The sequence below is a fragment of the Pan paniscus genome, chromosome 12 (assembly GCF_029289425.2).
Source record: "Pan paniscus chromosome 12, NHGRI_mPanPan1-v2.0_pri, whole genome shotgun sequence".
In the NCBI taxonomy this organism is placed as follows: domain Eukaryota; kingdom Metazoa; phylum Chordata; class Mammalia; order Primates; family Hominidae; genus Pan; species Pan paniscus.
In genome coordinates, this window is record NC_073261.2 from 79,286,351 (window position 1) to 79,302,249 (window position 15,899).

At 47.7% G+C, this 15,899-nt stretch overlaps 1 protein-coding gene across 2 annotated transcripts in view; it reads left to right on the forward strand.

Moving 5' to 3' along the window:
- Positions 1–15,899, forward strand: part of STPG4 (sperm-tail PG-rich repeat containing 4) — a 72,507-nt gene that overhangs the window by 54,720 nt on the left and 1,888 nt on the right. For both annotated transcript variants that reach the window (XM_055108006.2, XM_055108005.2), the window contains exon 8: positions 14,341–14,445. In XM_055108006.2, coding sequence (XP_054963981.1) covers positions 14,341–14,445 — 105 coding nt within the window. The remainder of the gene's footprint in view (positions 1–14,340; positions 14,446–15,899) is intronic.

Below are 15,899 nucleotides of genomic sequence, written 5' to 3' on the forward strand. Positions count from 1 at the left end.
TGATTAGCTAGAAAGTTCAAGAGATCTAGAGTAGCCTGCTGGCATGAGGCTTCCAAACTGGTAGCCAAAAGTAAATCATCCACATATTGAAGGACCAGAGTGCCTGAACTTGAGAAGTGGCCTAGATCTTGGGCCAGTGCCTGACCAAACAGATGAGGGCTATCCCTAAACCCCTGGGGCAAGACTGTCCACGTAAGTTGGGACGTGTGGTCTGTGGGATCCTCAAAGGCAAAGAGGAACTGGGAGTCAGAATGCAGGGGAATACAGAAGAAAGCATCCTTGAGGTCCAGAACCATGAACCATTCTGCTTCCTCTGGTATTTGAGAGAGCAGGATATAGGGGTTGGGTACAACTGGATATAGTGGAATTTCCGCCTCATTAATGAGTCTAAGATCTTGCACTAGTCTCCACTGACTGTTTGGTTTTTGTACTCCCAGAATTGGGGTGTTGCAGGGACTGCTGCATTTCCTTACTAAGCCTTGAGCTTTCAAATGTTTAACAGTATTCCGTAATCCTTTATGAGCTTCATGCCTTAAGGGATATTGCTTTTGATAAGGAAAAGTGGTGGGATCTTTTAACCTGATTTGGACTGGGTGGGCATTTTTTGCCCTTCCAATTGTCCTTCCAATGCCTAGACTTCAGGGTTGATTCCCTCCTTAAGTAGGGGACAACAAATGGGTAACTTGTTCCCCATATTCATGTAGATAATAGCTCCAGCCTTGGCTAATATATCTCTCCCTAATAATGGTGTGGGACTTTCAGGCATAACAAGAAAGGCATGTGAAAAGAGCAAAGTCTCCCAATTACAACTGAGGAGGTGGGAGAAATACCTGGTTACAGACTGTCCCAGGATTCCTCAGATGGTAATGGATCTTGAGGACAGTCGTCCAGGACAGGAGGTTAACACTGAGAAGGCTGTGCCAGTGTCCAGGAGGAAGTCAATTTCCTGGCCCTCAATAGTTAAACATACCCGGGGCTCAGTGAGGGTGATGACATGAGCTGGCACTTGCCCCGGGCACCCTCAGTCCTGTTGTTGGATCATCTAGTTAGGGGCTTCTGACCCAGGGAACCTTCATCCTTTGGGCAGTGCACCTTCCAGTGATTGCCTGGCATAGTGGACATGGACGAGGGGGCAGCTTGTTTCTCATTGGACAATCTTTTTTAAAGTGTCCTAGTAAACCACACTGATAACAAGCCCTACCAGGTGATTGGCCTGCTCCATTTTCTGTCCTCTCTGAACCACCAAGGTTTGTCTGTCTGAGGGCCATGACTAAGGCTGCAGCCTTTCTCTGATCTCGCTTTTCCTTTTGGGCCTGTTCCTCTTGGTCCCTATTATAGAACACTGAGGTTGCCAGGTTTAATAATATCTCTAGATTTTGTTCAGGGCCCAGGGCTTGCTTTTGGAGCTTTCTCCTGATATCTGTGGCCGACTGGGTAATAAACTTATCTTTTGGGGTCAATTGACCCTCGAGTGATTTGGGTGACAGGGGAGTATATTTTCTTAAGGCCTCTCGTAGCTGCTCGAGGAAGGCAGAAGGATTTTCTTCCTTTCCCTGAGTTATGGTGGACATCATTGAATAATTCATGGGCTTTTTTCTAATTTTCCTTAGTCCTTCTAGAACACAGGTCAACAGATGTTTACGACTCCAGTCCCCATGATCTGAGTCAAGGTCCCAGTGGGGATCCATACTGCAGATGGCTTGCTGACCAGTAGGGAATTTGTCCCTTTCGTCAGCTGTCATTCTGTCATTTACTTGACTAAGATACCAGGTATCTCCAAACTCTCGGGCTGCAGCTAAAGCCACATTCTTTTCATTAAAGGCCAGGGTTTGATCTAACAGTAGCATGACATCTCTCCAAGCGAGGTCAAAGGTTTGCCCTAGACCCTGTAGGACCTGATAGGTACATAGGATCTATGTACCTATCAGGATCATCTGAAAACTTCCCCAGGTCTGTCTTGATCTGCTTTAAATCAGAGAGGGAGAAGGGGACATGTACCCGGGTTGGGCCAAATTCCCCTCCCCCTACAGCTTGAAGGGGACATAACCGATAGCCCGGGGTTTTTTATGGTCCTTTGGAGATTTCTTTGCTTACTTCCTTCTGGGCAGGGGAGATTAGAGGAGGCTTATCATTAATAGGAAGGGGAGCTATAGGGAGGCTAGGATATGGGGGTAAGCTGAGGAGTCCTCCTGTGGGATGTAAATTGCAAGCTTTGCATAGTTGTGTGTTCTCTCTCAATGAAAAGAAAGCTTGGACATAAGGTATTTCACTCCATTTGCCTTCCCTCTTACAGAAAAGGTGAAGCTGCAGGATAGTATTGTAATTTGTACTTCCCTCAGATGGTCATTTTTCCCCATCAGAGAGAGAATATTGGGGCCAAGCCATAGTGCAGAAAATAATGAGCTGCCTCTTTTTCAGGGTCTGTGGGTCAAATTGGTCCCAATGGCTTAGGATGCATTTCAAGGGTGGGCCTGTTGATGCCTGAATGTTTCCCATCTGAAAGACAAAACCGCCCGTGGTTTTGGTTTATTTTGTTTCTTCCCCTGCCCAAGAACCCGCAATGGTCCCTGGACGCTGCTGATTGGAATAGTTGCGCTCACCGACGCAGCAGCAGAAACACTAGTTTTCCTCCCAGACCACATGGAGGACCGAGGAAGTTCGGATTTAGTGGTCCTTACCGACGCATTCTCGAAAACCTGCACCCTTGCCTGTCCTCCTAGACCACAGGGAGGACCAACCGAGAAAAATCGGATTTAGTGGCCCTTACCGACACATTCTCGAAAACCTGTTAGAGTCCTAAGCATTCTCCTGTTAGTATTGGGACTTTACCCCTTTGCTATAAAGATGTTATGCCCCAAAAATGAAGTGGAGGGCCATACCCTGAGGGAGGGAAGGGATCTTCAGGGTTGGAAGAGTGACACCTTTTGTCCTCACTTATATGAATAGGAAGGATACAATTTCTGAGGCTCCCCATATCCTAGCTTCAGGAATAGCTTTTGTTAGGCCTGTTAGTCTGAGGAGGGATCCTAAAATTCCAGGTAGTCCCCACTATGATGGGGCTTTGGGCAAAAATTATGTCTTTCTGATTGGTGAACCCGGGTGCCTAAAGAAGGTAACAGAGTCCTGGAGTTTATAGTAGAAATCATTCTTATAGGAGAAACTAGAAAAGCATCAGAGACAGGTAGCAATTTTTAGAAGCAGGACTAACCTCAGAGAAGAGAGGTGAGAGGAAGTTTGTCTGGCAGGCATTAGGACCCAGGGGGCAAGGGTCAGGATAGATAGGATAGGTGGGTGAGTCTCGCTTGGGTGACATGCTTTTAGAGTTCCGCTCATGGCCGCAGGGTCAGCCAACTTGTTGTTGGGACCCTGGAGCTGCATGGCTTTCCTCTCTGTCAACCCTCGGCTCAGCCCAGAAGTACAGGAAAAGCAGAAGCTGGTTCTAGGCAAACCAATGATCCCAACTCTGAAGAGTCGGGGGTTGTTAGAGAGCCCTTTCCCAGAAAGCCTGACACCCATGTTTTTAGTCCGGTGGCCACACTAGTCGCTTTTAGCTGGCTGACAGGTGCCCGGTATTTAGCCCCTGAATTCTAAGGAAAAATAGGACAGAATAGCAAGCGAAAGGGGTCCGATGGTACTCACTGCTTGGCGATAGGTGATGGTCTCACCGCTCGGCGATTGTCTCACTGCTTGGTGATAGGCGAATGTCCCATCTGGGTCGCCAAAATGTGTCTGGAATTGGTGGGTTCTTGGTCTCACTGACTTCAAGAATGAAGCCGCGGACCCTCGTGGTGAGTGTTACAGCTCTTAAGGTGGCGCGTCTGGAGTTTGTTCCTTCTGATGTTCGGATGTGTTTGGAGTTTCTTCCTTCTCGTGGGTTCGTGGTCTCGCTGGCTCAGGAGTGAAGCTGCAGACTTTCGTGGTGAGTGTTACAGCTCTTAAGGTGGCGTGTCTGGAGTTGTTCGTTCCTCCCAGTGGGCTCGTGGGCTCGCTGGCTTCAGGAGTGAAGCTGCGGACCTTCACGGTGAGTGTTACAGCTCATAAAAGCAGTGTGGACCCAAAGAGTGAGCAGTAGCAAGATTTATTGCAAAGAGTGAAAGAACAAAGCTTCCACAGTGTGGAAGGGGACTCTAGCGGGTTGCCACTGCTGGCTCGGGGCGCCTGCTTTTTTGCTCTTATCTGGCCCCACCCACATCCTGCTGATTGGTAGAGCCGAGTGGTCTGTTTTGACAGGGCGCTTATTGGTGTGTTTACAATCCCTGAGCTAGACACAAAGGTTCTCTAAGTCCCCACTAGATTAACTAGATACCGAGTGTGGACACAAAGGTTCTCCAAGGTCCCACCAGAGTAGCTAGATACAGAGTGTGGATTGGTGCATTCACAAACCCTGAGCTAGACACAGGGTGCTGATTGGTGTGTTTACAAACCTTGAGCTAGATACAGAGTGCCGATTGGTGTATATACAATCCCTGAGCTAGACATAAAGGTTCTCCACGTCCCCACCAGACTCAGGAGCCCAGCTGGCTTCACCCAGTGGATCCCGCACCAGGGCTGCAGGTGGAGCTGCCTGCCAGTCCCGCGCCGTGCGCCCGCACTCCTCAGCCCTTGGGTGGTCGATGGGACTGGGCACCTTGGAGCAGGGGGCGGCACTCATCAGTGAGGCTGGGGCTGCACAGGAGCCCATGGAGGAGGTGGGAGGCTCAGGCATGGCGGGCTGCAGGTCCCGAGCCCTGCCCCTTGGGAAGGCAGCTAAAACCCGGCGAGAAACCGAGCGCAGCACTGGTGGGCTGGCACTGCTGGGGGACCCAGTACACCCTCCGCAGCTGCTGGCCTGGGTGCTAAGCCCCTCGTTGCCCGGGGCCGGCAGGGCCGGCCAGCTGCTCTGAGTGCGGGGCCCACCAAGCCCATGCCCACCCGGAACTCCAGCTGGCCCGCAAGCGCTGCGCGCAGCCCCGGTTCCCACTCGCGCCTCTCCCTCCACACCTCTCTGCAAGCTGAGGGAGCCAGCTCCGGCCTTGGCCAGCCCAGCAAAGGGCTCCCACAGTGCAGCAGTGGGCTGAAGGGCTCCTCAAGTGCCGCCAAAGTGGGAGCCCAGGCAGAGGAGGCGCCGAGAGCGAGCGAGGGCTCTGAGGACTGCCAGCACGCTGTCACCTCTCAAAAATAGAAAGATGGCCTTCCAGATTTCCATTCTTCTCAGTGCCCTTCATTCCTTTGGTGCTTCACTTGTCTGAAGTTGCTTCTCCTACTGTTAGCAAAGCATCTGGGAGATGTAAGAGAAGAACTTCCTAGTCCTGCTCCTGCCGGTGCTGAGGCTTTAGCCATTTGCGTTGTCAGGGCAGCTCTCACACCTGGGGCAGCAGCCTGGGGAAGTGGGAGGAGAGGGTTCAGGGCAGCTGCCAGCCCTGTCCAAGTTTGAGGCCAGAACTGCCTCAGATTTCAAACCATTATGGGTTGCCTTCTGCTCCTGCGGCCTCCTAAGAAAACAGAGGATGAGGCAGTGAACACCTACAGCCAGTCTGAATTACCTGGGCGTCCTTGGCATGTGTGTTCCTGTGAAAGCTGCACCTTGAGGCGGGGCAGGTTTGTGATCACTTGGTGTTGCCCCTCCCATGCGACAGCCTAACTAGAAACCCAGACCGTCACATTTTCTGTCTTTGCAGAAATAAACAGTACCAAGGTAGACTTCAGAGGTATCACCAATTACTAATTTTGCAAATGTGAATAATTTTTGGCCCCTAACAGGTTTGCTTCTACCCCATCCACCAGTGTGTATGACCCCCTTCTCTTGGGAACCTGTAGACCAATGTTGACAGAATTCTAGAATTTCCTGAGTTGCATAGGCCCTGCCACATACCACCTCTTGAGTGCCCAGAGAGGTGGCTGTAGCTTTTCTCTGTACCCACCTCCACACAGGATTCTGTCCTCCTTGCTGAGGGGCTTTTTTTTTTTCCTCTTTTCAGCAGTGTATCACACACACCAAATTTGGGGAGATCATTTTTACCACCCCATGTAGTAATTTCAGTTTATGCTGCTTATTACTTGTATTTAATGCATGGATATATATAGATATTTGGGGTCATAATTTTTTTCTGACCCTTTCTCTTTTCAATATATCAACTGAAAGCTGTTTGTGCTAAGATAAATGGGAGTGGATTATGTGCTCTTTCTAGATTCCCTTTAGCTTTACGATTTTAAAGAAAAACAGCTTAGAACTAACTACTGACACTTTCCAGCACTGAGAAGCAAGGCCAGTAACTGGCTCTGGCTGCCACAGCTGAAACGCTAAATCACTGGTTTCTAACCCCGCTGAGCCTCACTTTCTCATCTGTTAAATAGAGATATTAGCACCTCCTGCACCAGGCTGGCATGAGGATGAAATGAAAGTAGGTGTGTGAAAGAATGCTGTGAAGTAGAGATGGCTGCAGGGAGGGGGCAGCTCTCTGGCTCTCTGGTCTGTGGGGAGCTGTCAGTGGGCAGCAGTGAAGGCTGCCTGCTGAACCCGTTTTGGGTCAGGGTAGAGAGGAGGCCTGGAAGACCAGCACCCAAAGGGCTTTCATCTGCTCCTGTCTGTAAACGAGAATTCAGAATGAAGGCTTGCAGAAACTGGAAATACATGGTGACATTTAGATGTTTACATCTGCCATCAGACTGTAAAAACCATTCTCCTGTTCATACACATGTGAAAAGCAAAAAGGTGTTAACGTGAGAAAGTTGAATTTCAGGTCCCTCAGTGCATTTTTTTTTTTTTTTTTTTAAGAGATGGGGTTTCACCATGTTGGCCAGGCTGATCTCAAACTCCTGGCCTCAAGAGATCTACCCATGTGGGCCTCCAAAAGTGCTGGGATTACAGGCGTGAGCCACTGCATCCGGCCCCTGAGTGCATTTTTTGACAGGAGCCTATGCAGACATCTGTGAATACACACCACATGTTTCTTGGTCCACTTAGTCCATTCCTGCTGCTGTAACAAAATACCTTAGACTGGGTAATTTATAAACCATAGAAATGTATTGTTCACAGTTCTGGAGGCCAGGAAGTCCAAGATCAAGGTTGGTGTCTGATGAGGGCCCCTTCCTCATAGATGGTGCTTCTAGCTGTATCTGCACGTGGCGAAGGGCAGAAGCTTCCGCCATAAGAGGATGCAGCTAGAAAGCAGCATCCTTCCTGTCTGAGGAAGGCAGACAAGCTTCCTCAGGCCTCTTTTATAAGCGCAGGAGTCCCATCCCTGAGGAAGAAGCCCTAATGACATAATCACCTCCCAAAGGCCCCACATCTTAACACTATCACAGGGGCCATTAGGTTCCAACATACGAATTTTGGGGGGACATCAGCATCCAGACCATAGCAGTGCACAGAGATTCTTCACCTGGGAAATAGAACGTGTGCGCTTTCTGGGGAAAGATGATTTTTTTAAAGTAAGTTTAGCAAATTCAAGTTGGTTACTATGGAGTAAGATTGAGTCATATCTCATATTAAAGGATTTGCTCTATGGTTTATTTTCCTCATGAGTTTACATGATCTCATTTGTCTTAACAACTTAAAATTAAATTTTGTAACATAGTAATGATTAAGAATCCCTTTTGCACCTGAATCTGAGTGCGCTCCGCCAGTCTCTACCTGCTTGCCCCATGCCTTTGCCCCTCAAATCCCTCCCTCCCTGTCCACCTGTGTCCTCCCTATCTTCAAGGGGTTACTCCAGACCCCTCTTCCCTGGAGCTTCCTCATATCACTTGCCTCTCCCCGTGGCCTCCCCTCACTGTGAACTCATCATAAGCCCTCCGAGTTGGTATACTCACTCATTTCATATTGAATTCTATTCTGTGACAGTTTGCTTTTTAGTTGCTGTGGTGGTGGTGGTTCCTTAATTCATATATTGGGATTTTCACTAGATTTTTGTCCTTGTCTTCACAACTAGATTGCAGGCACCCTGAAGTCAATGATCCTAGACGAAATGTCTTTAACATCTGCCAGAATCTCTGGCCTAAATACCTTGCTCACAGCAGGTTTCAGTGAATATTTGTGGATTTGACTTTTTAAGCTTGGTTTTAATGAGGTTTGACACATTCAACCTAGCAGCAGTCCCTAACCCCCTGGGACATTCATGGTTCAGAAAGTTGAATGGAAGAGAATTCCTACTGTTAACTTGCACACAGATTAAGATATCCCGGCGACCACTAATCATCTGTTCTTTGGTCTTTTCTACTAATTAAATCAGCACAGTCCAGTTAACACTTTTTATTTTGTTTTTGCAATGCAGTGAATTTGTCCCAGCAAGGTTAAAGTGAATAACATCCTTCTCTCTAGGCTTGTCCTCGAGGCCCTGCCCATTTTGGCCTAGCTTTCCCAACACAGCTTCCCACAAACCCTTCCACCAGCCTCAAATGTACTTCCTTGAGAGGCGTCTCGGACCCCTTGGACCAGATGGGTTTACTCTCTGAGGTGCTCTCCATAGCATCCTATACATCCCTTTGTGTGATACTCCCCACATTGTGATTGATTGATTGATTGATTTTTGGTAAGGTATGCCTTCCTTGCTAGAATGTGAGGCTGATGAGCATAGGAAATCCACGCCTACTTGGTCGATGAGGACTAAGTTCTGCTGCCAGTAACACAGACCCTAAATAACAATGTTATAAGCAAGATAGGAATTGATTTCTGTCTTGTATACAGTCTCTGCAGTCGGCAGTTTAGGGCTGGTGTGGCAGCTCTACTGCATCAGACTCCTCCTATGGGCTGTTCTGCTGAGCATGGCTTCCATCCTCATGGTCCCACAGAGTAGGGAACAGGGGCCCAGTGGGCAGGAAGGAGCGTGGGGAAGAAACGCAATATGCCCTCGCCTGAAGGCTTCCCCTTGGAATTTGCATGCACCTTTGCCACCTCCATCCTGTTGGTGCAGGATTAGTCATGCAGCCACACCTAGCTGCCAGGGAGGCTGGGAAAGTGAATCCTTATTCTGGGTAGACATGAGCCCAGTTAAAAATTGTTCTAACACTAAGAAATGAGGAGAGAGCAGCTGTTAGGAGACAGTCATATATCACTGTATTCCCAGCTTCCAGCCCACGGCCTGGAACAATGTATATTGGCTGAATAAAGACATGAGCTGAACACTGATGTATTCGTGTGCTAGGGCTGCCATAACAAAGTACCACAAACTGGGTATTTGTTGTGCCCAGTACAACAAAAATGTGTTGTCTCACAGTTCTGGAGACTGGAAGTCCCAGCCCAAGGTGTTGGCAGTGTGGGTTCCTTCTGAGTGCTGTGAGGGACAATCTGTTCATGCCTCATTTGCAGCTCGTGGTGGCTTGCTGGCATTCCTTGGTCTTCCTCAGTTTAGAGTTCCATGCCTTTGTTTTCACATGGTGTTTTCCCTGTGAGCATGTCTCTGTATCCAAATTTCCCCTTTTAATAAAGGACACCAGCCATGTTGGACGAGGCCCCACCCTAATGACTGCAGCTTAAATAATTACATCTGCAACAACCCTATTTCCAAATCAGGTCACATACTGAGGTACCGGGAATTCCAAATTCATAAGACCTTAAAAACTGGGGAGAGACAGTATTCAGCATGGAAGCCATTTCAACACAATGGAAATTCACAGGACTTATGATTGGGGGGTATAGAATTCGATGCCTAACAACTTGGGACAGTTTCATCTACTCTCATGTTCTCTAGGAGGCATCTGGCATTTGGCTGCCCTGGGCTGCCCCAGAGTGATACACGTCTTCACTCCGGAGGAGTGTATTGATTATACAGATTAACCAGTCCCAGCCTCTCAGCCCTGGGGAGGAGTGTGTGCAGGCAGGAAATGTCAGGCTTACCAAAGGCCTGTAATGTTATACGGCATTATGACCCATCAGAAGTTGGAACCAATAAGCCAGGCTTCTTCGTGGTATGACAGAGACCTAGGAGCTCTCCAGGAAAGTCTGAGTCTTTTGCAGCAAGATGAAAGCTCCTGGCCTTGGCGACATCCCGTAACCCACTGGGATCACACTTAACAAGACAGCCCTGTTACACCAGAGCCTGGTTTGGCATCTGAAAGCCAGGCAGATAGCTCAGCTCTTGCTCAGCACCACCCCAGCCCCTCCTATCTCCATTTATTCTTTTGTGGTGTTTCTGTTTGGTTCTGCCTATATCCCTCACTGGACTCCAAACTCCCCAGAGGCCAAAGAGAGTATTTTATTCATCTGTGTAATAATCCTTACAGCTCCCATTGGTTAAAGTTGCCCTCAAATAAAAGCACAATTAAATAGGGCTTCTTCAAAGGGAAGAGGATGATATTCTCATCAGGAGGGTTGAGATGTAATTATGTACCAGAGCTGAGGAATAGATACCATAAAGGTTCCCTGTTGTTTCTTTTGACATCAAGTTCTAGGACTCTAGGAAGGTGACTATTCTGTTCTCCCCTGGAGACAGAATTTTTGTCAGTGGTCTTTGAAAGGTTTAGCTTCGGGAAACCCACAGTTGCCAAAGCATGACCCTGACAAAAGCAAGGCTTAAGAAACGGCCCATTTGATTTGTGGAAGAGATGCTTAGTGCTGCTTGGTGAATCCAAGGCCTCCCTCTGCACACGTATCATACACAATGTGAGACCCAAGGTCTAGATCACACTTGAGGATCCCCAGTAAAGGAGAGAGCAGAGTGCTCAGCTTTAAGGAAGAGGAGAACATGGTTCAAATGTCCCTCTTGTTTTAAACACCCTCCTATTGAACTGGGTTCAGAAATGGCACATCCCGAGCCATCTGTCCACTCAAGCCGTTCTCGGATAGGGCAGCAGTGGGGACTCTGCTAGAACTGTTTCCTGGCCATTGCAGGGCCCGGCCATGAGCAGTCTCAGAATAGTCACGGCTTTGCCGCAGCATGCCTGTGGCTTTGGAATATGAACTTGGGCTTATATCCACTTCCCCAGTGCTCCCTCTTAAAGATCCCATCTGCCACATGTGGAATAGCGTTCAGTAACTTCTTTCTGCAGCACATCTTAGTCCCTTTGATTCAGATGACCAACTCCATGCAAGGAAACTGCTGGATGGGATGGCAATGCATCATGCTTCATCAGCCTTCATGCCTGGACTCCCAGGCAGCTTGAGACTAAGAAGCTTTAGAAAGCAAAGCCGCATTAGGCCTGGGGAAAAGGGGCAGGTCGCTCCTTAGCCATTCTGCAGATGGCCATCATAGGTGTGGAATCAATGGTCGCACACTCAGCATCATCTCTTGCCCCAGCTACTCACCTGGCTTCAGAGCACTGCATCTTTATGGCCAAACTGAGAGGCTCCTGCACAAACTGTTCCTGTGCAGATTTTCTTGGCGTTTTGCTTCTTTGTGTTTATTATAGCTTAGATTTCTTCAATATGAGTACAGAATTCACACCACACAGAGAGCCTCACCCTGACAGCAACCTCTGTCACACGTATACATCAGTTTGAAAACATGACTGTTTTCATCTCTCTGCCATGAGTTGTAAAAATGATGAGGCGCATCTATCCCTTGATTATCAGATGTGTGCTTCGCTGATAATAACAGACTCCATTCATGGTGGAGTAATTGAGAATGGCAGCCCCGATTACATGGCTGTGCCACCTGCCAGAGAGAATGGGAAAGCCTTGCTTTAAATCCTGTGGAAGGGCCGGGTGCGGTGGCTCACGCCTGTAATCCCAGCACTTTGAGAGGCTGAGGCAGGCAGATCATGAGGTCAGGAGTTTGAGACCAGCCTGGCCAATATGGTGAAACCCCATCTCTACTAAAAATACAAACATTAGCCAGGTTTGGTGTCGCACACCTGTAGTCCTAGCTACTTGAGAGGCTGATGCAGAAGAATCGCTTGAACCCGGGAGGCGGAGCTTGCAGTGAGCCGAGATGGCGTGACTGCACTCCAGCCTGGGCGACAGAGTGAGACTGTCTCAAAAAAAAAACAGAACCGTGGAGGGTCTGCAGTGCAGTGCTTGTTCTGCAAAAACTGTGGTGCTCATTTGTGGCCAGCCTTACCTGTTATAAGGATCTTACAGATACATGTCCCTATTATGACCTTACTGCTGGCTCTCTCTCCTCTACCCTCCCCTCCCTTTCTCCTCCTCTCCCCTCTGCTCCCTTTCTCCTCCTCTCCCCTCCCCTTCTCCCTCCCCTCTCTTTCTCCCTCCCCTCCCCTTTTCTTTTCTTGGGTCTCATTCTGTTTCCCAGGCCGGAGTGCAGTGACATGATCATGACTCACTGCAGCCTTGACCTCTGTGGCTCAGGTGATCCTCTCACCTCAGCCTCCCAAGTAGCTGGGACCACAGGAACACACCCCCACAACTGGCTAATTTTTATATTTTTTAGAGACAAGGTCTCACCATGTTGCCCAGGCTGGTCTTGAACTCCGGACCTCAAGTGATCCACCAGCCTTGGCCTCCCAAAAGGCTGGGATTACAGGCGTGAGCCACCATGCCTGGCCTCTTTTCTTCTTTACCTAATTTCCATAGTCATTTATCTATATATTAAGTATCTTTTTTTCTTGTTTCAGGAGTACTTGTGTTCATTGTAGAAAAATTAGAAAATGCATATAAGCAAAAAACATTTTTTGTTTCCTTTTTATTCAACACACTACTACCCCAAGAAAACTACTGTTTATGAACATTCTGAGATAATTTCATTCCAAGTTTTTTTTATGCACATTTGTTCAGCTTGCATTTTTGACTTAATGACATTTGGGAGTAGTTGTTATGTCTATAAAAACTCATCAACACTGGACTGCTGGATGGAAGCGTTGTAATTTATTTAACCAGGCACATATCATCCATTATTTAGTTTATTTCCCAGTTTTCACTTTTGGAAACAACGTTACAGTCTTTGTGGCTAAATATTTGCACACATTCTCAATTGTTTTCTTAGGGTGAGTGCCTAAAACTGGAATTGCTGGGTCAAAATAATAAATATACGTCATCTTAAACTCCGTTTTGTGAAAACTTGAAAAATATATACAACTTAGAATACTGTATTGAAACCTCATATACCTAGTCAACAATTCAACAATGTTCAATTTTAGGCCAGTGTTTTGGATTAATACTCCCACCCACTTCCCCTAACTCCTGCATTATTTAGAAACAGATCCAAGACATCATGCTAGAAAAACACTTATTTCTGTTTTTTGCCCTGTCCCACTCCTGAGGCAAGGAACCCTAGCTATTTGAAAATGGAGGGGGAAAAAAGCGAATTACTAGGGGAAAAAAAAGATGAACATCATGTTAGCATTATCCAGTGTGGTGTTTGGGCTATTCCCATTTTCCCTGCCACATTTGAGGCTGAAGACTCATCATTTGTCTCCTGGTTTCCTGCAACAACCAATAACCACTCTCCTTTCTTCTTTCTGCCTCTCTGGATAGGCATATATGTTTTAAGCTGTTTCATATCTTGCCAGATTGCACTCTGGAAAGGCTGAGCAAATTTATGCTTCTGCCAGCATCATAAGGAGTGCTTGTGCTGGTTGTTAAAGCTTTGGCTTCCTTCTTTCCCTCTCTCCTTCCTTCCCTTCCCTCCCTCCCTCCCTCCCTCCCTCCCTCCCTCCCTCCCTCCCTCCCTCCCTCCCTCCCTCCCTCCCTTCCCTTCCTTCTTTCCTTCCTTTTCTCCCTCCCTTTCTTCCTTCCTCTCTCTGTTCTTTCTTAACCTGTTTTAATTTTTAGAACCCCCTTCCCCTCACCCCGTGGGGAAAAAAGGAAGTTTGTTTTTTAAATTAGAATTTATTTGGTTATAAATGAGGTTAAAGCCCTCCTTCCTCAAAGTTTGCTCATTGAACGTTTGTATATCCTCTTTATGAATGGCCTGTTGCTAATTTTCCTACTGGAGTGATTGTCTTTTTAAAATTGTGTTCACCTATTTATGTTTATCTCATAGCATTGTGCTTATATCAGTGAATTGCTATGAATACTTTTTTGGACTAAGATAACATATATGACATTTATATGAAAGAATAAGCATTTTTGTAAAGCTAACAGCTTGGAGCAGCAAGTCACCTTTAACAGTCAGAGGGAGAAGTACGGCATGAGGCATGCATGCTGCTGTGAGGGGACGGGGGACCTGAGTGTGGGCTGGGAGCCTGGGGGCATCAGGGACCCTGGCAGGGACAAGGGAGGCAGGTACTGCTCACCTAACCTTCCTTCACTCCTCATCATCGTGCACAAGGAAGGTGAGGCAGGACTTACTCCCGTTTCACAATGACTTGTCCCAGCTCACACCTTAAAGAGATCTCTCGAGACCAAATATGGGATTTTTCTACTATATCACAGTGATTCATATGTTTATTTGTAGAAGGCAAATAGAGCCTTAAAATATATCAAATGTACAATAATAATGAAGCAATTTTTTAAATGTTCAATAGCATGAAGGCCCTGGTCCAGGTCATTATAATGTGAAAATGCCTCCAACAAGCTCTGTCACTTCTTGTTTTCAATCCAGAGTCCCTCGATTCTTGCCCAGCTGTTCAGTAAGTATTCGGAAAGACTGATCGCCCCCCACCCCTAGGGGTATGGTTATGGTGGTAGGTTTTCTGTTTCTATGTGTGTAGGAGGTGCGGGGTGGTGGTGAGATGGGGGAATGATCATGTGTGTACAGTTCTGGTAGATACAGTTGCCTGTCAAGGCAATCAGGAGTGAAATGCTCAAATACCTGGATGTTCTCAACCAACTTCAGGTTCAGAGTGACTCCAGGCCCAAAATCTGTGGCTGAATTATGGGGCCAGTTGGAAGCAGCACATTAATCAGCCATCAATGTTACCAACTAGATGCTTTGTTGGGGGTACCTGCAGTGGCTGCCTCCTGCCAGCCAGAATGGCTGTTCTCTGTGTGTGTGGCTTCTGGGAGCCCAAGGAAGCAAAATTTGAAGCAGAAACATTTTTATTGAACCAAATGGGACCATTAAGGCATTAGCGATCACCCCACCCCCAAAAACTCAGGACAGACAGGGAAGAGGCTCAAGTCCATGGAGAGATACCAAGAAGGTGGATCCTGGGAGCATACAGGACTCCTTCAAACCTAGAGAAGACCAGGAAAGATTATAAAAGCATAATGTGAAGTTTACCAACAGTGGATTTTTTTTTTAATGTCAAAAGACAGTTTTAATTCCCATAGCTTTGTTGCTTTCAGTCTGCAACTCGGTCTGAAAGTCCCCAAGACTTGCTGGTATGTAGACTCATTTGAGGTGGCTGGGGAAACAGAAATACAAATTCTGCCTGTAAGAAAATGGGCCCACCCAGGGGAGTCAAGGGGCTAGGAGGAGAAGTTGGAGCGGTGGGTAGGAGAGGACTAGTACTGCCACTGCCTGGGCTGCAAATCACCTCCCCTAGCCCTACTTAGCCTATATCCCGGGCCATGGCCTTCAGAATCTCTGCCCCAGAGCTGCTGGGCAGCAGAGTAAGGTAGCACAGCCTTTATCTAGAGTGATAATGGGGAGGCTCTGCCAGTAAAATTGCAGACAGACTGACAGCAGGAGGCTGGGGGATCCACACACCTTAGTGGCATCACCATGATCCAGAAACATGTTTGTCAGAGCCCACGGGGTCAGGCATTCTCAGGAACACTGAGTCATGCTGACCAAACTCCCAGGCAACAGAAGATGTAGTGTTAACTTCTAAGCATTCACCATACGGGCGTGGTGACTGGAGCACTGATTGGTGGAGTCTCTCCCTTATAGAAAATTTTCATGGAAGCTGAAGACAACCACAAGGTTGTTGGTGGCAGTGAAATCAGGGGAGGGGAACTGAGCTTGATGTTCTCAAGGTGGCTGAACCCCAACCAGCAGCCTCCTGAGGGGTGGCCTTGTGAGATGCAGGCCCCCTGAACCTTCTTTTCTCTGCCCTGGCCTCCCAGGACTCCACATGCACTTTGAACCCTCATTAATAGCAATAATAAAGGCTTCAGCTTCCTTTGACGTTTGGCCAGG